Below are 23,796 nucleotides of genomic sequence, written 5' to 3'. Positions count from 1 at the left end.
TAGATTGCACAGAATCAACAGCAAGCGAGAAAATTTGAGATTTGAAAATTAAGAGACCTATTTTTCTCATTAAAGTAGCAGAAAATTTACCAGTTTAAACAATTTTATCAACTTTTAAAATTTTAAATTAAATTACGAAAGTTTTAAATTTTTCATAAAAATACCCAACAATTAAACAAGGAGTATTGTTCTATTAGTTATGAAGAAATGACCAGCAAATATTTAGAGTAGAGGAAGGCAATGACCAGGTACCTTTATTAATAAACATAGAGATTTTGACAATAATCAATAAAAGTCAAATTTGAAAGTAATTTGACTTTACATTTCTGCCGCAAATCACTATACAAATTTAGTAACACCGAGGAAGCTGAATCCACGTGGATTGATTGATCGGAAACATCAAGTGATGCAAATCTTTGCTCAGTTATGGAACCTGTCAGCTGGACGGAAAAGGATTCTGGATTCCCACAAATTACTTGAAGCATTCCAATTTTAAAAATCCCATCAATCATGTATTGACCTGTACAGAGTTGAAGTAGCGACTTTTCTGGTTCACAGCTGCGCATGGAGCTGATATCCTAAGCCGATTGTAATGTCACTTGTCCAGCAGCTGTTGCCTGATAATCTGCACAGGCCTCTGGGGTGTCTTCTTCGCTAGGCGGAACCAACTGCCAAAACAGTGGGAGATATGTATCCCATTCCTTCAGAATAGCGGCACCTTTAATGCTGCCAGTTTTTTCCTTCACCATACAGACATTTAAAATTACACCACTTCAGAGAAAGGGGGAAAAAAAAGAGAAAGAAAAACAAACAAATTGCTCATGGCAAGAGATGCAGGATATCACAGTTAGTTTGACATGAATGATTGAAGTGCCCAATGTTAAGAGAGAATAGTGATGGGTGTAGTTATTATAAACTCGCCTCAATATGAGAATGGACTTAATAACTGTTAAATCAAGTTATATAAAATTTAGGGAGAATTACTATCATATCCCTGAATTTTTAGAAAATTTACTTATTCATCTCTATTTTAAAATCACTCAATTAAATTGTAGGGACTAAACAATATAAATAATTCAAGATAGTTAATGATTTTTTTTAATAGAACCAAAGAATTGGATTTTATAAAATATAAAGACGTTTTAATTGAGTGCCTTTGAAATAAGATGAACTAGTTAATACAAAAAACTCAGGGACATGATAGTAATTTACCCTAAAATTTTATTCTCATATGAGGTTAAGCTTATATTAGATACATCCAATATTGTTCAGGACTTGGAAGTTCAAGCTCAGTAAGTGCATGCATGATGGGGAACTGTATAAAATTTGGGGAAGTTATTTAAGTGTGTGCACATGCATGCAAGCATACATACATAAAGTTTGAATTTGCGGACTTACAACGTGGGCTTCAATAAGGCTCTTTAGTTGCATCTGGCCAACAGGAGCAGTCACTCTTTGGACCTTCACTATTTCTTTGTTTACCTATTTAGGGTACACGATATAATATTATGAAGGAAAGGTAATTGGCTTGGATTATAAAGAAACAAAATGCATATCAGAATTGAGCAATTTAAAGAATACATAAATTTAATGCCACAACCGTAGTTTATTTACAGACACTTTTCTATCTGAACTTCAAGCATTTGTTAGATATAATATAACAGAGCAGAGCACACGCTCGGAACAGAGGAGATTAGAACCACATTGTAGATAAAACAAAAGGCATGAGGAACCTACATCCACAGAGCCATGCTATGTTCAATATGAAAGAGAAGAAACCGAGTCTTTGCCCCTCCACACAAAACCATCCCCGTTACACAAAAAATATCACCCAAAATAATAATAATAATAATAATAATAATGATAATAATAATAAATCATTTCCCTTGGCAAGTGCTTCGAGTCCTAAATGCACAGTATCTTCTCGGGATACGCCCTGCAATCTCAATAGACGCCCTTTTGCTTTAACAGGAAGTGTGTGCGTGTTAATCCACAACACTTGTGGACCCAAGTAGTCAATGAATTAGATAATTAATGCAGGAGAAGAATCCGGAGTTCACACCAAAATAAAACATATTACATAAAAGAGAAAATATTTGTGATATTATCAAGGGTATTTTACAAATTAATCCCTATGATATAGAAAAATTCACAACTTAAATACTGTATTTTTAAAACATAATGATTACCTCTCTAAAGTTTCATTATGTTAATAAAATGATCTTTCAATCTTAAAAAAAATACAAACTCAAAAACCCTGCTATACTCTCTATCTCTCTCTCTGTGTGACCGACTCGGTTCTCTCTCCCAAATTAATAACTAATTTTTCAAAACCAATTGCCACTAACCAAAGCATCTGAAATTAATCAAATTTTAAAAAGAATTCACAATAACTAAATTACCCCAAAATTTTAAAACCATATCTAGAAATCAACCGAAATAATAAGGGAAATCCTCAGAGCTCTGATATATAACCACCTAACAAGGAAATTGGGACCTGACAAACAAGAACTTTGAATCCATCAACCTGTAAGCTAAACTTGGCTTAATCATACCTTTCCCAACCATACAACCAAAAACAAACAATTAACATCAACTCTCTATCTAGAGCCTCCACTTTTCCTTTCATACAACTGTAAATATTAATGCTAAAAATATATATGTAGAACTATTTAGAACACAAAAGGACTTGAGAACATTATTACAAGCAAAAGGCTATAAAATGATTTGTTGTCTACAGTATTCCCCATTACTTATTTTAAATGGTGAGCAGAGGATGCAAAACTATGTCATAGTTACACTACCTGGTAAAATTAATAGAAATGTGGAACACTAAATGTCAAACAGTGAGAAAAGAAAGGGGAACTGAATCAGAATTGTACAAACCTTGGGCATTAGAGTATCATCTTCATCAAGAATGTATGCCAGGCCTCCAGTCATCCCGGCTGCTACATTTCTACCCACTCTGTAAATATAGACATAACAGGGGTCTCAATTTTCTCAACCATTCCTCTCTTTTTGCTTGATTAGGTCAAATAAAAGAGGCAAAGAAACATTACTCACTTTCCAAGAACAACCACACAACCACCAGTCATATACTCGCAACAATGATCTCCCGTGCCTTCAACTACAGCTTCGGCAAGTGAGTTTCTGACAGCAAACCGCTCCCCAGCTTTTCCTCTAACAAATACTTGGCCACCTGTTGCCCCATATAAGCATGTGTTCCCAACTATAGTTGCATCCTCTGGGCAAAACCCGGTGTTCTCCACAGGAGTAACAACCACCTCTCCTCCAGCCATACCCTACAATATTTATGTCTAAATCAGAATTCAAATGCCAGGCTTGGCACTTCAAACTTATAGGACTAGCATATTATATCGACTTAGATGAAATGAATTTGTCATTATTAACATTATAAAATTCCACAAATGATGGTATATAGTCTGCTATTTGTTTTCAGAGTTCTATACATTTATAGAACCAGTTGCAAGTTACCGACTTGATCAAATGGTACTTGCCATGGAACCAACAATCTTGTGAGGCCACAAGGTTCAACAACTTGAACTAGATGACCAATTAAGTTCTGAATTCATCTCCCAACTTCTCAAGTCATAGAGTTGGATTGATAAACAAACCTTTCCCACATAATCATTAGCCTCTCCAACAAGCTGAATGTTCATTCCAGGTGTCAAAAAGCATGCGAATGACTGCCCTGCACTCCCAATAAACCTGTTGACATCAAAATAACACATTTACCCAGAATTCAAACAAACAAATATTACATCATATGCATTGCTTGTTTAGCTTGAATTTAAACAAACAGATTGCCTTTATGCAGGCACTAAATATCATATGCTTGCTTGCAAGCAGCCCCACTTACGTTATGTTCAGCTGCCCAGCAAAACCAGTGTCCCCATATTTCTTTGCAACAACTCCTGCTACACGCCCACAAACAGCACGGTCTACATTGTATATCTTTACAGTTTTATTGACAACTTTTTCATTCTCAATAGCATCCAAGATCTGATAAGACAAAAAGCATGCATCTTAAAAGTGCAGCTGCAGATTGGTAAAGCACTTTCATGAGATGTCAGTATGTAAAAGCTGTCTCATCCAACAATTGAAGACAGATTAACCACCAAGAAAAATTGTGGCAATATGTTGTTGATTACAAGTTCATGGATTATCTGAATGAGCTACTTCATTGCTTATTTTTAGGAGTAGGTTTTGCTTGCAACAAGACATAGGACTTAGAGATTACAATGTTAGTTGAATGAGTCTAAAACCTTCACAAATTTTTTTCAGGTGCAGATGCAGGTAATATAATAATAACTATAATCAAGTGACCTCTTGCCATAACTTTTTCTACTCTGTTTGACAGCATGAATGAGTTATCAGATGATCCAAGAAAATAAATGATCCTCTTAATTTCCAGCCCTCTCAAAAGAGTTTAAAAAAGCTAAAAACTGGCTAAATTCTTAACAGCCAAACAAATGCAAACATTATCGTCCATTCATCGAAAACAACAATAGAACCTCAACTAATTCAAGTGGTGAAAATAAACTAACTTTCTATACTCATCCATCATTATGAAAATTCACAACTAGTGCAGTCAGCAAGTTCAATCCATCCATTCTACTCCAACACTTTGTCCAAAATCACCTCATAACTCGTTAACTCAAGGCATTAAACCAACCATTCTTATGACTTCATATAATATGAAGTTCCCCCTTCTACATAATATATTTCCTACAGATCTAGGACCTGATGTTGAAGACAAAGTAGAGACCCAAATAAATCTTTGTAGCTTTGACACTCCAACTCTTCATTGTATCATGCTGTTGTTGACACCGTGTCAGACACGGCATGGGACATAACATCGAATATGTGTCCAATACATCTTCATGCAGTCGCATTTAATAAAAAACACAAAAGGAGACCTAAGAAGAGACATTTGGGTTTCTTGAGAAAAAATTTCATTTGTGAATACAATCCCTAGCATCAGTTTTCCCGAACACAATTTGGGAAAAGCAAACTTTGTCCTTGTCCAGTGCCTTCCACGCCCTAATCCTCCCAGGTGGGAAGACCAGCCGCCATCATCCATTATCGTCCGTTCATTGCTATCATTCATTTATTGCATTCATCCATTCGTTGCGGTCATCCCACAGACAACAGCTTCTCTTCTCTTTTTAAGCAGAAATAATTGTTCTTACATAACTTTATATTGTTTATTCTATTTTATTTTATATAGCATAACATATCCAAGCACCAACATCTAAATTTAGATCCATATCTCCCGTATTCTATTTAAAAAGTTGACAAATCAACACAAGGATATGAACACATTTTGAACAAATCTTTAATGCCTCTTGCATACTAATGAAGTTGCCAGACAATTTCTTGTTTTAATTAACTATTTTGTATCTACCATATAGCCTTGAGGACAAGGCTACTTTTGAGAGGGTGGCATTGATAGGGATAGGGATGGATGAGCATCAAAGCATGGAGAAAGTTCAAGAATTGGATGAGCTGAAATATAATCCGTTGGAGAGAATTGCAAAGGACGACACATGGAAAAGGGGCTAGATGAAAAAGAGTACAACTAAGGAATGAAATGGGTGAGCAGGGCATGTTTTGTTTCAGTGGAGAATTCTCTTTTATAGAGGGGTAGGCTTCCTGCATGGGATATTAATTCTAGGGGCTCTCAGGAGTCATTCAAATTTCCTTGTTTGGTTCCTTTTATTGTTATTATTTCTAGTTGTGGGATTTAAATTCTATGAGAGAGCAGTATTAGATTTGTATTTCCTTCCATTACTAATCAATACACGTTTTTATTACAAATTCATATTCACTCCATTGTTCTTTCCCCCCCCTCCCCCCCCCTCCCAAGTTTGAAACAAGAATTTCACAACAATCCAACTCAATTGATTTCTTTTCTATCGATTCTCTTGTTTGGAATGGAAGAATTCAATTTTTTAAAGTGTTAAAACATTTGATTTTAGAAGAAATTGAAATAATACAGGATTTTATAAGAATTCTTTTCTTGCAAAATAAATTGCTCAAAATGAAGGTTTCATTTACAAGCTAACTCTACTCCTCTCTCTATTGCTTGAGCTTATTGATATTTGGTTCCAATTTGGAACAATGCAGGCTCATCACTTTTGTTCGGCTCAAGATCAAAAGAACTTAAACGACTAACGCATAAGCTCTTCAAAGCTCTACTCGATTCATTTTGTTAACACCCTGAAGTGGACCCTCTCATATCATCACTTAACATATTATCAACAACTTGCCTATAAGATCCATCTTTTACACAACAAAAGCGCAAAATGAACAATTAAAACATGAAATCAATACTTTTACAAGCTATCAACAAAAAACTAGAAAGTGCGCCAAAAAAAAAAAAAAAAACTATTCCAACTTTAGATAGTTATAATAATAGTGCTACAGACCTATGAAGTTCTCTTTTGCAACAGAAGTATGATGCAAACCAAGCCACAATTACTTGGATCTATAGTTAAATATATTGACATATAAAATTGAATTTGGATCCATAAGGGAACAGTATCTCCATTTGTTAAACTAGAAACAATCTACTAGACATAAATATAAAATTGAATTTGCATCCATAAGAGAACATTATCTCCATTTGTTAAACTAGTAACAATCTAATACACACACACACACACACGTTACCTCTGGATCTGCAAGTAAAACATCATCCAGAATGGGACCATTGCTATGTGCATCTTGATTCCTGATCTCAGTGCTGCTCCATTTTGGTAACCCAACACTCTAGACATAGAAGTAATATTACAGAATTGCAGGAGAAAAGTGCAAGCCCACAAAGCAAATATTGATCGTGGTAAGAAAAGTTACTGTTTGAATACGTACTGAGAGAATATAACTGAGATCCAGATGCTGAGTTTTAGCAAGGGAAATATCACGTGGTCTCAATAAATCTGTTTGCCCAATAACATCATCCAACTTCTCATAACCCAATTGTGCTAGCATACCTCTTACCTGGCCAACATAAGGAGTTTTACTAATGTGAGGATCAAATTTAATGGAAACAAGAGCAAATTTTGGAATTTCTCAAGAAAATGTCAAACTGCACTCTGCAGATCAAACAATCAATTCTAATACTTCATCAAACAATAGAAGAACAAGCAGATAGATTACCTCCTCAGCAACGTAAAAGAAGTAATTAACAAGATCTCCAGGCACACCAGGGAAACGGGCACGCAATTCTTCTCTCTAAAGTGAATTTAATTAAAGAATCAATTAGTGAAGGAACATATATACCACTCACAAAACTCATAAGATTTCATCAGTACCTGACTGGCAACACCGACAGGGCAATTATTGGTGTGGCAAATGCGAGCCATAACACATCCAGTAGCAATCATTGCAACAGAGCCAAATCCATACTCATCAGCACCCATTGCTGCAGCCATCATGACATCGACTCCACTTTTGAGGCCACCATCAACCCTAAGAATCACCCTTTCTCTGAGTCCATTTGCAATAAGAGTCTGTAAAATATTGTCATTGATCACATAACATATTAGAATGTATGTAAGTGAATCACAAGCACATTTAATTCATAATCCACACATATAATTACCTGATTAGTTTCCGTCAGTCCAAGTTCCCAAGGACCGCCTGCATGCTTAATAGAGCTTATAGGGCTAGCTCCTGTTCCACCATCATGTCCAGATACCTGCAAATCCAACAAGAGATTAATGTACAGATGGAGAATGCTTATTCATTCTTGTGGAGTACCTTGCACATTTTTTAAACACAAATGGAAAATATAAGAAAATTACAAAAAGGGCAGCTGCCCTCTAATAAGCAAAAAAGAAAAGGTACAGTTGGCACTTCCACCAATAAAAACTTCTTGATATCTAAAGAAATATCCTGCAGCAATAAGCCATTTAAAGCTAAAGAATAGCCACGAAAAAGACAAAGGGTGATAATAATAATAATAATAATTTCTACCAGTTTACACATGATCTCTAAAAAACATTAAAAGAAAAATCTTTTTGTTAACTGATTGAGAAATAATTCTAAAAATAATGGAGAAAATGTTGCCTTAACAAAGCAATTTTTAGGCTGCGCTTGGAAATTAGTTATCTTATCTCATCGTTGGTTTGTTGATAAAGCGGACAATAAGTGTGAATTCCAAGTATAAACTCATTGGACTTGGCTTTCCATTATTATATATTGTCTTGTTTATTATCTACATAAGACATCCAACAACTTAATTTACACTTTAAAAATTGGAAGATCTTAAAATAAGCATGGAGACCAAAAAATAAAGGATAATACATCTTAGAGATAAACCATTACTTGGTAGTTGGTACCTGTATAATATCAGCGTTACCCTTGGCAACCCCAGAAGCAACTGTACCAATACCAGCTTCTGCCACAAGCTTTACAGACACCTTAGCCTTAGGGTTGACCTATTTGTCTCAGCAGATATTGAAATTATTATCAGAATTCAGCAGATTTATTTCCTAAGTAAGAAAGGAAGACTCAAGTGAGAGAAAAAGTACCTGGTGAAGGTCAAAGATCAGTTGGGCAAGATCTTCAATAGAATAGATATCATGGTGTGGTGGTGGAGATATAAGTGGAACCCCAGGTTTAGAATTTCTCAACCTTGCAATATATGCACTGACTTTCTTCCCAGGCAATTGGCCACCTTCACCAGGCTTGGCACCTTGTGCAATTTTGATTTCCAACTGATCTGCATTAACTAAGAATGTTGGAGTGACACCAAAACGTCCTGAAGCAACCTGAAGAGGATGCAACCAGCTTCATAAAGCACACTCTCACAAAATTTTTCAAGTGAAAAGGCCAAATTACTAGTTAACCAGGACATTAAAAAAAAGAGCTGAATTCTTTCTGATCTAAAATTGATCAAATTTTAGCCATTCATTTGCTATAAAAATTGATCAACATCTATTTACTAGGTCATACATCTGTAGTTATATAAAATTGATTCAAAAGCACAAGTACATTTGCAAGACCTGCTTAATGGCACTAGTCGCAGTATCACCATTTTGGAGACCTTTGAGATGTGGCAATGTAGGAGAATACCCATCAACGACATCTGAAAGTGGACTCCAACGAATTGGATCCTTCATGACAGTGATTAAGTAAATATTAGAATCTGTAGAATCTTTATGATCAAGTTGATGTAAAAGAGGAAACAATTTTATATTGCAAGTATTGTGTATGACATTCATGTTTGTAAGCATGAATGCTTGCAGATAGCATTGGCACAGATAACCTGGAGGGGATGCACCCCAAATGACATAACCCTCTACCCACCACGCCCCTCTTTTTTCCAGTTGAATTTATAGCTGTAAAAAATATACAAAAATAGATATATAGATAAACAACTACCTCACCGCCTTCACCAGAATTAGACTTTCCACCAATTCTGTTCATTGCTATGGCAATTGCTTCATGAGTTTCTCTTGAAATAGCCCCAAGGGACATTCCACCAGTGCAAAACCGTTGAACAATGGATGAAGCAGGTTCAACCTTTCCCACAGGAATTGGAGCACGATCACTTTTGAACTCAAGAAGATCTCGCAAAACCTACAATTGGAATGATTCAAAATGTCAACTAAATGACTGTAATATGCAGGTAGAAGGAAGAAAATAAATGATTTCATAGGACCCATGAAAGAAAAATCATCAACTTCATCACTCACATTCACAGGTCGGTTAGCTATATGCTGTTGATAAATGGAATATGCACTTTCATTCTTTTGTCGAACAGCTTTGTGAAGCAGTTTTGACATCTCTGGGTTGTTTCCATGATACTCTCCTGTTACATATTAGGGAAAGAAGGGTTTGTTCAAAATACCTTGAGGTACATTAGCATAATGAATATGAATTATACAAGTAAAGAATGCTACTAAACTTGACATTTATATTGGAATCTTATATTATTAAAGAAATTTGAAGACTTATGAGTCACAGCTATTGTTTGTTATTATTAAAGGTGACGTAAAGTTTCAAATGGATTGAAAACAGAATTGAACTTTGACTCATCTTATTGATGACTGCACATCAAAGTATGAACAAAAGTGAAATAACCTTTGTTGTGTATATTACAATAGAGATTATAACATATTTATACATGAAAAACCTTATCTAGAAAGGAAAGGAAATCAAGCCTAAGATCATGCAATCCCTAAGATTAAGGACTAACACATCTATCAATATTACTTCCTATATCAACATATTTACTTTCTAAAACCTATAACACCGTAGAACACACTTATAAATAAGCATACCTCCAGGTCTGAACTGTATAAAACCAAAATTTTCCAGTCTTTTAGCTGTATCCTCAGAGAAAGCCTTCACCCAGAATGATAGTGTCTCCCTTGCCAACTATAAATAGTAACCCAAAAACAATAGCCATATAAAATAACTGGAGACTGAAACTGATGGAAATATACTTTAATATCTAAAATCAACTAAAAATAGATACTTCGACAAAAAATAAATAAATGAAAATTGATAGAGGAAATTAGCCACTTGTCTGCACATAATCCCATTAATATTTTTATGTTTATAATTTTTTGAGCAATCCTGCACCATCTACTGATTAGTCAGTTGCCTCTAAATTAAACTATAGGAACATACATATCATAACCTCAAAAATCTGGGAAACCTACAGAGAAGCATGTAATGCTGCATACATGTAACTATGGCTATTATCATGCATTAGATTTGAAAATTTGGAAGAGTTAGTATCACTAATTAGTGCCTATATATATTAATTCCTAGTTTAGATCTTGTGATTGGTATTTTTACCCCAATAGGCTTAAGAGAATAATCAATCTTGAGGGAAGATTTAACATGCCTAATTAGTGCTTATGCATATATTGTTGTGTGTCAAGCACAATAGAAGCCTATATACTTTTGGGGATACTACCATGCCAATTGATTTGCCAAACATGATGAAAGTGGCAAGTGATTGCTTGGTGAATTAGAAAAAGACAACAAGGATAATGGTGATAAATAGGTTGTGTTTTACTATTGTCATATAAAATGAGTTCTAAAAAGTATATTTTTCTCATAGAAGTTAAACTACTCTAGCGTAAAATTTTTACAACCACAAATGTAAATGCGACTCATTGACTCTTAGCATGACTTGACAAATAGATTCTTTACTTGTTAAATTCATAAAATTTGGTAACTCATGCATATTATTAAAATGATAATTTATATTCTTCAGACATGAACAAAATCTTTGTTTTTCCTACCTCATCAAAAGTTGCTCCACCAATTTTTGACACACTCCCACAAAATGCTAGGTCAACAACCTCCTTTCCTAATCCATAAATCTCAAATATCTGAGCACCACAGTAACTAAATACAGAAGACAAACAAGTTAGTATATGGAAAATAGACATATCTTTAACCGAGTGCCCAAAAAAGTGAAGGAAAATAAGAGAAAATGAAAGTTTCAAATTCTACCTCGAAAGCAATGAGATGCCCATCTTTGAAAGGATTTTCAGAAGACCAGATTTAACTGCCTGGAATAACAAACAACAATCAGCCACACCACATATATTGATGTTAATGCAAAGTTCAATGACATTTTGGGACATTTTGGGACATTTTTGGAGAAGGAAACATGTTTCTCTCAAGACTATCAAACTTTATTGGCTAGGGGCTAAAGAATGTTTCCCAAATACTAATAAACTCTCTATTACCATCTAGATAACTCATTGTTCCACATTATATCAACAATCAGCAAAACAAGAGAGCTACAATGGAAGAGTGTTGAACTTCTGTCGTTCATATAGCCTCCAAAGTCCAAAGCCCAAACTTATTAACTAATTATCAAAAACTGCATAGATGTACTCAGCGCTGAACTTTAACAAAACAAGAACGCTAAAGAAATATTGTTATTCATTAAAACTGAATCATGGTTTAAAATAAGCTTTGTTATGCTGAACAGATCATGGATCCCCTATGCTATCAAGACTATGTACTGCAGGGAGAAAAAATTAATTCCATGGATAATGATTGCCAACAGTTACAATTTACAAACATACTAGTAGAAAAAAGGAGCTTTTTCGCCTTATCCAGTTCTCATTTCCCAGAATACCCACCAGCGGGCATCCTTTTAGCCATATTCAACCTAAATCCATCAAATCTCTTGCTCCAGAAATGTTAGCTTGATTTCACTTTGTAATAAAGCAAAAAAATCCAGCCAAGAGACTCAAGACCCTCTTAGACATTCTTTTTGTTGGGCAATGAGGTTAGACACTTGCTCTCCATTTGTTTTACACTAATTACTGTAGTTGATTGATAATAACAAAATACATAGTAGTAGATTCAATATCTATTTTTGAAGTATTCATGCTTATTAGTCAGTTCCATTTCTAAATTTTAATGACATTGAAAGACTCTGTTTACTTATTTGCATTTTGCAACTGCTACCAAAAGAATAAATAAATAAAAGAAGAGAAAGGAGGAGGTAAACAACAGGCGACAACCATTTTGTTGCAGCCGTGAAAGGCCAGTATCCATTACACACAACTGCAACATGATTCAAATCTATGCAGCAACTAAAGCAGTTTTAATCTTATGAGCAATTCTCGACGTTTGGCTTTCATTGGGAAGACTTAGAAACTTCATGCATTACATTCACTACATAAGTAAAAGTAAACCCACTGCTACCTAAAAAGGAAAAAGGTCATCTTGTTATGTTATATAATGCAAGTTCAAAAAGACATTACATTTCCACCACCGCATAATAGGATTTCCCAGATCATACATGTAAAAGCAATAAAAGCCAATAAATAACTGTAATCTCTGTAACATACTAGCTTTTGTGCAATACATCAGCAAAATTTCTTTTGTGCCAATAAATTTTTTTTGTGCAATACATCTATAACATACTAGCAAATCAAAATTCTTTTTGCTAATTTTTTCTTGTTTTTCTGAACTTTCTTCATGAATAGTTGCCCTAATTTTTTGTTAGAATTCTCCTAGCAGAACTTGGTCAAGTCTTTCCAAGTCATCAAAAAGGTTTAAGCCTTAGATTTAAGCTCATGGCAATCTCTACAGAAATCCTAAGCAAAAACTAAGGTCAACATCATGGTCTTCTTTTTCGTACTCTTTTCCTTTTGCTAACATACTATTAGAAATTTAGAATCCTCAAGTTGAACCCTATGTTACTTGGACTTGGATATAGGTGTCCAAAATGGGTGTATATCCCTATATTTGACTTGTCAACTTTCTAAATGGAAAATACAGGATATGGATCTAAGTTTAGACTTGAGTGCTTGGATATGTTATGTTATATAAAATAAACTAGAATAAAAAAATAGAAAGTCATATATCAACAATTACAGTCTACATAGATAATCAATTTCAATCAAATATATCATCCAAAATACCACTAAATAACTAATTTTATCTAAATACATGCTCTTTATCTTGAGGGAAAAGAATACCCTATTAACTATGCATGAATATATCACTCAACTCTCTTAAGTGTTCGAGTGCACAAATAAGTGTCGGACACATATTCCATGTTGTATACTCATATCCCATGAAGTGTCATGTCGACACGGATACATGGTAAAATGAAGAGTCGGAGTATCAGAGGTTTAACCCAGATGTATGGTATTCCACTTTTTTTTTCCATTAAGTTCAAATTGCTTGTAGAGGAGACAAATATTTCAGCCTACACCACACAGAATAATTACCACCCAAATAAGCATAAAACAATAACAAGAATAGAGACTACACCTAAGGGCCAAAAAGAAAATAATTTGTGTCTCAACAATGTACAAACCTTGCAGAAGTTCTTTTGAGCCTGTTCAATTGTTACAGTAGGCATCTTTCCGTTCCGCATTAAATTCACAGTTTTACTACTCAGTCGCCACTGCCGGCATGTTTCCAATGCCAAGTATGGACATACAGCACTGAAAAATTATTTTAGCAATCAGATTTCAGTTTTATTGCTGATAACAAGTACAACCCAAATACTAACTCTACCATCCATTAATGTCAAGGCAAAAGGAAAAAGTGCAGCAATATATGTAACATTAAAGTTTATGAAGAACTTACAGCTCAAGCAAAAAAGCAATGGAAAGTGCAACAATAAATGTAAATTAAAGTTTAAGAAGAAAAACTTAGAGCCCTGAGATAAGGCAAATGTTGAAACTTAGAATGATAGAGAAGATGGGAGAAAATGACAAGAGAAAGGTTTACGTCGTTTGGATTATAGAGAGACTATATCCATAGACTCAACCTCAAAGAGTTGCATTTTATTTACTTGTGTTTTACTTGCATAATACATAAGAGTCCATATTTATAATAGAAGATGCAAAATTTATATGGCATCCTATAAATCACTCCTTAATACAAGCATTTTAAGCCAATGGTTTGCTAAACAATCACGGTTTTTCTCATAATCATATCTCAAGAATTAAGGGAAAATCTCATCAATTCCAACATTCTCATATGGCATTTTATTTACTTGTGTTTTACTTAGATAATACATAAGATCCATATTTATAATAGAAGATGCAAAACTTATATAGCATAAATCACTCCTTAATACAAGCATTTTAAGCCAATGGTTTGCTAAATAATCACGGTTTTTCTCATAATCATATCTCAAGAATTAAGGGAAAATCTCATCAATTCCAACATTTTCTCCCTTGATGACATTTTTGCTGAAATTATGAATCCAACATCAAGCTTCCTTTTTTTTTTCTAAAGCTAGATACCATGTAGAGTAAGAGGAATTTCGACTCAAACCCAAGGCTACAAATAAAGAAAGAGATTATGAGATTAAAAAAAAAAAGAAAAAAAAATGGACACGGGCTTTAGGACTCAAAGCTCAAGGCTAAAATGAAGAAAGGAGAATGTAGGAGTTTAATTTTGCAATATCCCAAGGTAAAGTTAAGAAGAATGTGGGAGAAAAATAGCTTTAGGACTCAAACTTAGGATCTGATACCATGTTGCAATTTATAATGAAAGAAAACATAGGAGAAAGTACAACAAAAGGATCTATGACTCGGCTATGAAAATTCCACATTCATAGACACAAAGCCTCAAAAAATTGAATCTTATTCACTTGTGTCAATTACATAATACATAGAGTCTATATATGACGGAAAATACAAGATTTATATGGCATCCCATAAATCACTCCTCAATATAAGCATTAATCAAGTTAATGATTTTACTAATCAATCACATGATTTTCTCATGATCATATCTGGTGAATTAAGTGAACATCTCATCAATTCTAACAATAATGTTTTTTAAATAACAAAATATCAATGTTTCTTTAAACAACAAAATATCACCAAGAAAGAGCAAAACACCAATTTATTTTTAAAACATAAGAGAAATATTATAAGAAATTGGCATCATATATTATACCATAGATACTTCAAAATTTTGACAAAAGTTAAGGGTGCATTTCATAACACTGCAGGATCAGTTTTTTTATTTCTGTTATTTACTTCTTAAAAACGGTTTTCTAAAAACTATTTATATAAGAATAAATCTATAAATTTTTATATAAAAATAAATATTTAATAATGAAGTAAGGATATAATATAAATAATTTTATAAATGGTTATACATAAAAGTAAATAATAAATTATTTTTACAAAGTATATGATATTATAATAAGTAAAATTACTATTTGATCCCTGTGATATAGAAAAACTCATTAGTTAGCCCTTAATTTTGAAAAATACATTAAAACGTCCCTCAAATTTTAAAAAGTCTACTATTATGTCTTAACCATTAAACATTGTAAAAAATGAAAATTACTATTTAGTCCCTATAATATAGAAAAGTTCACTAAATAATCTATTAATTTTGAAAAATACATTAAAACGTCCCTAAAATTTTAAAAAATCTATTAATTAATCCCCCATCAATTTTAGCAGTTAAGTATTGCAAAAAATTTTAAAATTCTCTCAATAGAAAGGACTAATTAAAAATTTTTTTTACAAAACTAAGAGACCAACTAATAAATTTTCTCTTAGCATAAAGACTAATAAAACATTTAACAATTAAGACTAATGAAAAGACTAATTAGTATATTTTTAATACCTCAAAGATGTTTTAATGTATTTCTTCAAAATCAAGGACCAACTAATTAGTTTTTCCATATTATAGAGATTAAATAGTAAATTTTCATTGCGAAAAGTCTAAAATACCCTCAATATGAAGATACTAATTAGTAAACATGTTTACAAAACTGAGATACTAACTAATGAGTGTTTTCATACTATAGGGACTAAATAGTAAAATAATTAACAATTAAAACTAATGGAATGGCTAATTAGTAGATTTTTTAAAATTTCAAGAATGTTTTAGTTTATTTTTTAAAATCGAGGAATCATAGTAGGGACTAAATAGTAAACTTTCCTTGTAATAATAAAATAAAAATATATTTTATAAATTAGTTGAATAAATATGTATTCAAAAATAAAGAAATGAATTTAATTGATGGAGATAAAATCTTGAAATTCTTAATGATAATTTAATAGAAGTTGCAAAGAAAAATAATGATTTAATAGAATCTGTAACAAGAAAACCAATATTTGTAGTTTTCAGTTTTTTTTGTTTTTTGATTTCAAGAACATTTACTAACAAGTAGAAAGGATAACAATGCAACACTAAGAAAGGAACAAGTTATATGTTTTTTATCAAATAAAAAAAAGAACTACAGCGATAATGAACGCACCCTTAAGTTGCATCCACCACTTTTAACATGAATAAAATTGAAAGATAGTAGTGCAAAATATAAAATTTCAAAAGCTTCAACTCTAAGGAAACATAACCTTGCACCATATCCAATCAAACAGGCAAATTGATGAGTGCTGAAGCACTGAGCAGTCTCTGCTATGATCGAAGTTGACATTCGCAAGCCATTTTGAATAAGATGCTGATGAACAGCGCCAACAGCAAGTAGAATAGGAATTGCAGGTCGAGTGGGCTCCTGAGCATGTGGTGAAAAAAAAAAGATAGCATTAAGCATCAAAATTTTCCAAAAGCTTGCTTGTAAGGGTTAGGAGTCCATAAAAAAATGAGAAAAGCATCAATGTATATCAGCCCCATTTGAAATCCTCAAAGAAGAGGATAACATAGTTAGTAGTCATAAGCTACATTACAAAGTATTATATATCCCAGGTGCATGCATACAGAAAAACATGAAGGTTGCTTGACAGAAAAGGAAGATACAATAGCCATCTACAGGGGGTAATGAATATATTATGAAATGCAAAGCAAAGCAGTGTGAAGTAATACAGAATTCAATAATTCTAGTTAACTAAACCTCACATTCAACTTCCCAATGTTAGAGATGGTAATCTAATTAACATCATGGAAGCACCTGCCCCGTGTCAATCTACTCCGACATATATATCAATGGCTTTCCCTTTGCAACAATGTTCTTAAACAGATACTGAATCTTCAGTAGCAAGCAACTAATGAAAAGTAGTTCACAAGCGAAAAGAAACAGCAGAAATAAATTCTGAAGCAGTTAAGCAAAACAATGAGGACTAAAAAAGAACAAGAAACAGCAATCCTCCAACAATCATACAAATTTATAACATAAAGATTGCTTTCATAGTAAATGTTGTTAAAATCAACGTAATTGTTTTAAATTTTGAAAAAAAAAAACACTTGAAAAATTGTGTGATTACAAAGTAAAAGGAAAACCAAAAGAAATTTACCAACTCATCAGACCGATCTGAGAGAACGAGCAGTTGGGAACCATTTCGAACAGCATCATCAGCAGCTTCACAAAGCCTAACTAGTGATTTTTCCAAAGTTCCCTCAATTCCTTTACGAATATCAAAAAATGTTGGTAAAACTTGTGGTTTCAAGTAGGGATTCTTCAGCAATGACTCTAGCTCTCCTTCATTCAGTACAGGACTAGATAAAATAACCTGATCCAAGACAATAATTCTCTTATTTCGTTTCCACTACAAAAACTGTGAAGGAATTTAATTTCAACAAAAGCGAAATAAGTGCCACTAAATTCACCATAAGGTAGACAGGCGAATACAAGCATACCTGCAAAGCATTTTCAGGTCCAACTTCCAATATGTTTCTACGCTTGCCAATATTGACTTCAAGGGACATAACTAAACCTTCCCGAAGAGGATCAATAGCTGGATTTGTAACCTGTACGCATCCAAAAAGCAGCATGAAAAATAAGAATCATTTTAAGTTAGCTTGGGCCTTGAACTAAAAGGCCAATTACTCTTAAAACCAATAAATAAATAAAATTTAACAAAAAAAAGTTATACTCCTCTAAGAAATGAATCTATTAGATTCATACAAACATTTCCAGAAAGAAGGAAATCCTAAATAGGAAAAGTAACTTGAGGGACAGATCCTTCATATAGAACCTTCTTGAAAATTACAGTCCATATCAATTAGCTTTCAGTGCACATTTCAGAGCATTTCTACACCCACACAGTTTCAATCAAGTTCTTGAAAGATTTTATATAACCAAGTTTATGGCCTCGCAAACTCTGGCCAAGATACAATACAATGCTGTACCACCTATCATGACCATCCACTTTCTTATGGGAGATGTATGAGGAAAAATAAATTCTCACCAGAGGGGGAGAAAACCCTCAGAACCTAGGATGTACCAAAAAAATAATTACCTGAACAAAAGGCTAATAGCTAACACAAATTTATGTTTATTAGAGGCAAAAAACTCAAGAAAAAAGAGGTGTAAAATCACACACACACAGTCACACACACACACATAGAGAGAGAGAGAGAGAGACTAGCGGCTAACAAAGCAGGGCATATACCCTTTCATTGAGCAAGCTTTCAAAACACGAAGGACATTTCACCTGCATCGGTATCTCAAAAAACTCTAGCATACAAGGACCACACTTCTCCACATCAATGCACAAAGTTATTCCATTTTAGCTTAAAATTATGAACCTTCTGCTGATGAACAGAATGTTTTGCATAAAATGCCACTAGTAGCATTACTGAGCATAAGAATCAAACATCTAGCACCCCAAATGTAACCAAATCTGCAAACCTGCAATTCATGTGTCTTTGTTCTGGCACAGACTGTTTCCACTGTAAACCAAATCTGCAAACATTTATTCTCAGCATGCCCAAAGCGGCCCAGAGCCCAACACCATGGCTTTATATCACGGCAGTGTTTGAGGGGTCGATTACGCATTACCCCATTATTTGAAGGCATTGTATAAGCTGTATGGGTAGCGGCTGTGGCTGTAACCAGCATTACATAATGGTTACAACCATCATTTACCGTCCGTTAAGTAACAGTTACGGCTATTACCTCCAATACTAAATTTGAATTAGGTGTAACTCATCCCAAAAGTTAGTTCAAAAGAGAGGAAGGAGTGCCTATGGCCCATACAAGGCACATTATCCCTTTCCCACTTTCCCAAACCGATGTGGGATTCAACGCATCCAGAATTTCACTAGTGCATGACATATTTATGAGAGGCCCAAAATCAGATGGAAAACTTGTGACACCATGTTAAATCAGACCTAACTCACTCCAAAACTAGCTCAAGGGGAGGAGATTGGATGGGAGGCTTTGATACCATATTAAATTTAGACCAAGTCTAACTCACCCCAAAAACTAGTTCAAGGGAAAGGACTGCCTATGGCCATATATAAAGAGCACGTTACCCCTTTCTCAAACCGATGTGGGATTCAACGACCACAATTAATAAAAGTGATATGCATGCACTCTTTTCTTCCTTTCTCTTCATTTCTGAGTGTTTCAACAATCCAATTTAATGGTTTCTATCACATGCTCTCAAAATTTTACTGAAATTTCTCCTTCTAATTCTCTCCTTTTAAGCTAACAATCATCATAAATATCTCTATTCCACAGCTAATTCTTATAAAAGGTTAGTCTCTTTTCTGTCTTTGCTATTGCTTTTCGTTATTTGTCGTTTATAGAATAACATCCAAATAAAAATTTAAGCTTCAACTTTTAAATTAATAGTAAGTTTAAAACTTAACTGTAAGTTTAATACTTATCATAATTATAGTACCACAGTTTTTGAAGAGGTAAGTTGAGAAAAAAAATGAAAAAGATATCTGTAATTTTTCTAATAGAAGTATGTTCTAACAAATTAAAGTATAATTTGTTATGGCGTTAATATGGATAGTTATGTACTATGTACAGAATTATTTTGCATATAACTCAATTATGCTAATGTCGTTTAAGAAAGGTAGCGAAAATTTAGAGTAGGTGCAAATTCTCCCAATTTATGACCCACCATAGGATCTTTTAATGTATGTATTTGATGTATTTATATGTATTATATAGTTGTATATCTTAGTTCTATTAGTATCTACCAAAATCTGACTATTTCATGAACTTTGCAAATTCCTGTGACAAATTTGCATAGCCCTTGGCCATTACTGTTATGTTACGGCCATTACAAGCCTGTTTTCATTGCTCGTGCCATGGCTGTGAATGCAATCGCAACTACAATTTAAAGCCATGCCCGCCACCCCAATCTTCTCTCCCAAAAATAGATAATTTCAGATTTAAAACCTAACAAAGAGCGAGGTGCCGACTAATCTGCAAACACAACAGAGATCTGTTGCATTTTGTCTTGCTCCTCTCCTCTCACCTGATTATGACAAAATTCAAGGTATCAAGACTCCAAATAGAAGAAATCTCTAACAGAGGTCCTTCTTTTTCACGCATAGCTTTCACATCCTCCTCTTGATTTTAGAAGTAAGAGACATATATTTGCAACTTCAGAAAACATGGTAAGAGATCACCTTACACAGTTATGTATAACAAACTAAAGTCTTAACTCAGGCCTCTCTTTTTATGCATATCTCATAATCTTTTAGTGATTGATATTGATGACACTTTTTCCTAACAAATTTGCATCTCCATGAATACAAAAGATCAATAAGTTGCATGTGTGTGTACCCAGATGTCCAATTACTGCAGAACTATCTGGAATTGGAGCACGCAGGTAAATGCCCATGAACAGAGAGGCAAAGATAGCATTTAGTAACATTTTAAGCAGAAAATGAAGAAACATTAAGCACACATATGCATTGTTTATTCCATGATCCAAAAAATAATTTAAGTAATAAAAAAAGTTCAAAGTTTGAACAAACTGAAACATCGTTATTAGCATATCTAAAAAGCTAAGTTGTTAGGGAAAAAAAGAAAGAGAAATTTATAATAAACCTGAGCAAACCGTTGTTTGAAATAATCATAGAGCATATGCGGCCTTTGGGACAATATTGCCAATGGAATATCATCTCCCATGCAAAATGTAGGCTCCTTTCCTTGTGCTGCCATACTTTCGATAACCATTTGAACATCTTCACTGGAGTAGCCAAAAGCCCTGTCACATGATAATAATAATAAAAAATAAATAAATAAATAGTGAGCAATCAACCAATATATAAGGCATAGCAATAATAGAATGAAGATTCTACAAGTCATATATGATGTTGACAACTTATAAAAATGAAGCCTGTTTCTCTTTCTCTATGTGTTATTCACTCTTGGGTGTGTCCACTATGGATTTTGTTTTTAAAAATTCTCCCTCATCATTGTTTGCAAGATATGGTTATAATTTCTTTAATAATATCATCATAAGTTTGAATTCACTTCTACCAAACTAAATTACTCACTTGTTTTCCTTTATACACAAAAGGTACTTTTTTATACAACAACTAATCCATAATCCCAAACTAGATGGAATCAGAGATATGAATCATTTTCACTATTCACCCCTGTTTAAATCAATTCAGCATCGATATCCAAAATTTGTAATTGTAGCTCTCCCCGTCTTTTCCCTTTCTTCTTTCTTTTCTTTCTAAGAAACTGACCACACATGATATTATCAATACCAATGACACGAAATGAAACAATGCTACAATGTCTCACTTAGCCTTATCTTATGGGTCAAAATGACTTCCAATAATTAATGCTACAGTAACTGTTTTACTTCAAAAGAGCAAATCAAATAGAAATACTTACTGTTGGCGCCGCAAAGTTGCTTCATTGTCCAAAATTGTTGCTGAGAGGAAGTTCTCAGGCTTTAAAGATTGTAGGTTCTCACGAACCCATTTCCCATATGGATTTGATAAAGCTACCCGCTTTTTAACTTCAGTATTCTCATAGACCTACAAATTGATTCCTTAAGAAATTAATATAACAATCCAAAGCCCCAAATCTTTATAAAATGACAGTATCTTTGAAGAAAAAAAGATAATTATAAGAATCCATAACGTTGTATGTTTTCATTTGAAATGTTGAGGACTCAACTGTACAAAATCCAACCAGATAATAGATTTGCCCCAAATAAATAATGGAAGTTCAATCTTTATCAAACAATGACCACTAAGCACATAATTTACGGAAAACACATGCTTCCACCAATCATCCCAACAGGGAGCATGGTTATACCCAAGGATACTAGAGTTTTTTGTTCAATAACACAATTAGCATCCTATTAGAAATACCTAATATATTGCACAAAGTGGAGAACACCACCAAAGTGATGGTGAGTGAGTAACTTATCAAAAAGTACAATCTAGACATCAATACCATTTGATGTTTTATGTAGTTATTGTCTTCCTAGGAATGATAACTAACTGGTCTTTTTGAGATAGAATCATAGAATGCAAAAAGATATTTCTCTCATTTTGTCACACTATCCAAAGTACATTGAGCTATATACATTATGCAAATAAAAAATAAAAGTGATCAACATGGATATCGTTTGACCTTTTTTGATCGTTTTCTTCCTAAAATGACAAGTAATTGGTTTGTTTTGAAGTAACATGTCGAAAGATATTCTATGGCACTCTGTCACCATATGCCATGTGTGTCTTCAAAATTTTAAAAAGAAATGCAAACAACACAGGTTTATTTTTTTCATTCAAAAGAAACACTGGATGAAAACAATAGGAAATAAGGAGACAGCATGTCTTGCAAGTATAAATGAAATATATACTTCATAAATCAATTTGGATTTTAAAAAAGAATAGGAAAACCTCGTAAAAGAAATCTTTTTTGGGGAAAAAAATATTAAAAAAGTGTAGAACATTAAAACAAATGTCATAAAGACCTCTGAAAACCACCATAATTACTTCCAATGCAATTTACCTCATAAGGCTGTCAATCAAAAACAAAAAGAAAAAATGTTAGACAACCTGACCACCAAGCAAATCCACAGCTATCATCATTCCTGGACCTAGGCGGCCCTTCATTGTTACTTTAGACTCATCCATTGGAAGAACACCAACCTGAACCAAAAAAGATCATTGTTATTACCTCAGGTACAAGGACAGCAATTACAATATGAAGGCAACAGCACCAATTTAGCAATGGTTGAAGTAGTAAGGAATTCAGGCTTGGTTCATTTTATTTTTAAGTGCGAGAGCTCAAACTGGTCTTAAATCAAGCTTTGACCTTTTTTGTCCAAGCTTATTTAATTAAACTAGCTCTCTAATATGGTGCATTGCAGGTTAACTTGTTATATATTTTCATTACTTATATATATATATTGATTTTTATACAAAATAATATTACTATAACATATTAACTTTTAATTAATAAAAATTAATTATTCATTATTATAACTAATTTATGACCATTGCTTTCACTTATTTAAAATTGATCCACAATAAATTTACCTATTTCATTCAAATAAAATTATTATTTTTTTCTCAATCAGTCTAATGAATTTTTTTATATTAGTTTATTTTAATATGTTAAAG

At 33.3% G+C, this 23,796-nt stretch overlaps 1 protein-coding gene across 1 annotated transcript in view; it reads right to left on the bottom strand.

Annotated features, from left to right (window-relative positions):
- Positions 1-228: 228 nt before the first annotated feature.
- Positions 229-23,796, bottom strand: part of LOC110622961 (ferredoxin-dependent glutamate synthase, chloroplastic) — a 40,226-nt gene continuing 16,658 nt past the window's right edge. Inside the window, exons 8-33 of the mRNA XM_021767730.2 lie at positions 23,230-23,322; positions 22,052-22,197; positions 21,251-21,410; positions 18,094-18,204; positions 17,751-17,966; positions 16,857-17,014; positions 13,838-13,967; positions 11,503-11,561; positions 11,289-11,394; positions 10,314-10,410; positions 9,726-9,841; positions 9,412-9,609; positions 9,033-9,143; positions 8,559-8,798; positions 8,367-8,465; positions 7,628-7,723; positions 7,338-7,535; positions 7,183-7,257; positions 6,895-7,023; positions 6,697-6,795; positions 3,881-4,023; positions 3,636-3,729; positions 3,064-3,302; positions 2,887-2,965; positions 1,399-1,482; positions 229-740 (exon numbers count right to left, since the gene is read on the bottom strand). Of these exons, the coding sequence (XP_021623422.1) occupies positions 579-740; positions 1,399-1,482; positions 2,887-2,965; positions 3,064-3,302; positions 3,636-3,729; positions 3,881-4,023; positions 6,697-6,795; positions 6,895-7,023; positions 7,183-7,257; positions 7,338-7,535; positions 7,628-7,723; positions 8,367-8,465; positions 8,559-8,798; positions 9,033-9,143; positions 9,412-9,609; positions 9,726-9,841; positions 10,314-10,410; positions 11,289-11,394; positions 11,503-11,561; positions 13,838-13,967; positions 16,857-17,014; positions 17,751-17,966; positions 18,094-18,204; positions 21,251-21,410; positions 22,052-22,197; positions 23,230-23,322 (3,438 nt within the window). The 3' untranslated portion in view covers positions 229-578. The remainder of the gene's footprint in view (positions 741-1,398; positions 1,483-2,886; positions 2,966-3,063; positions 3,303-3,635; positions 3,730-3,880; positions 4,024-6,696; positions 6,796-6,894; positions 7,024-7,182; positions 7,258-7,337; positions 7,536-7,627; positions 7,724-8,366; positions 8,466-8,558; positions 8,799-9,032; positions 9,144-9,411; positions 9,610-9,725; positions 9,842-10,313; positions 10,411-11,288; positions 11,395-11,502; positions 11,562-13,837; positions 13,968-16,856; positions 17,015-17,750; positions 17,967-18,093; positions 18,205-21,250; positions 21,411-22,051; positions 22,198-23,229; positions 23,323-23,796) is intronic.

Source organism: Manihot esculenta, chromosome 9 (assembly GCF_001659605.2).
Source record: "Manihot esculenta cultivar AM560-2 chromosome 9, M.esculenta_v8, whole genome shotgun sequence".
NCBI classification, from domain to species: Eukaryota; Viridiplantae; Streptophyta; class Magnoliopsida; order Malpighiales; family Euphorbiaceae; genus Manihot; species Manihot esculenta.
The sequence above is the reverse complement of the archived record's forward strand: the minus strand, read 5'-3'. Positions and strand labels throughout refer to the sequence as shown.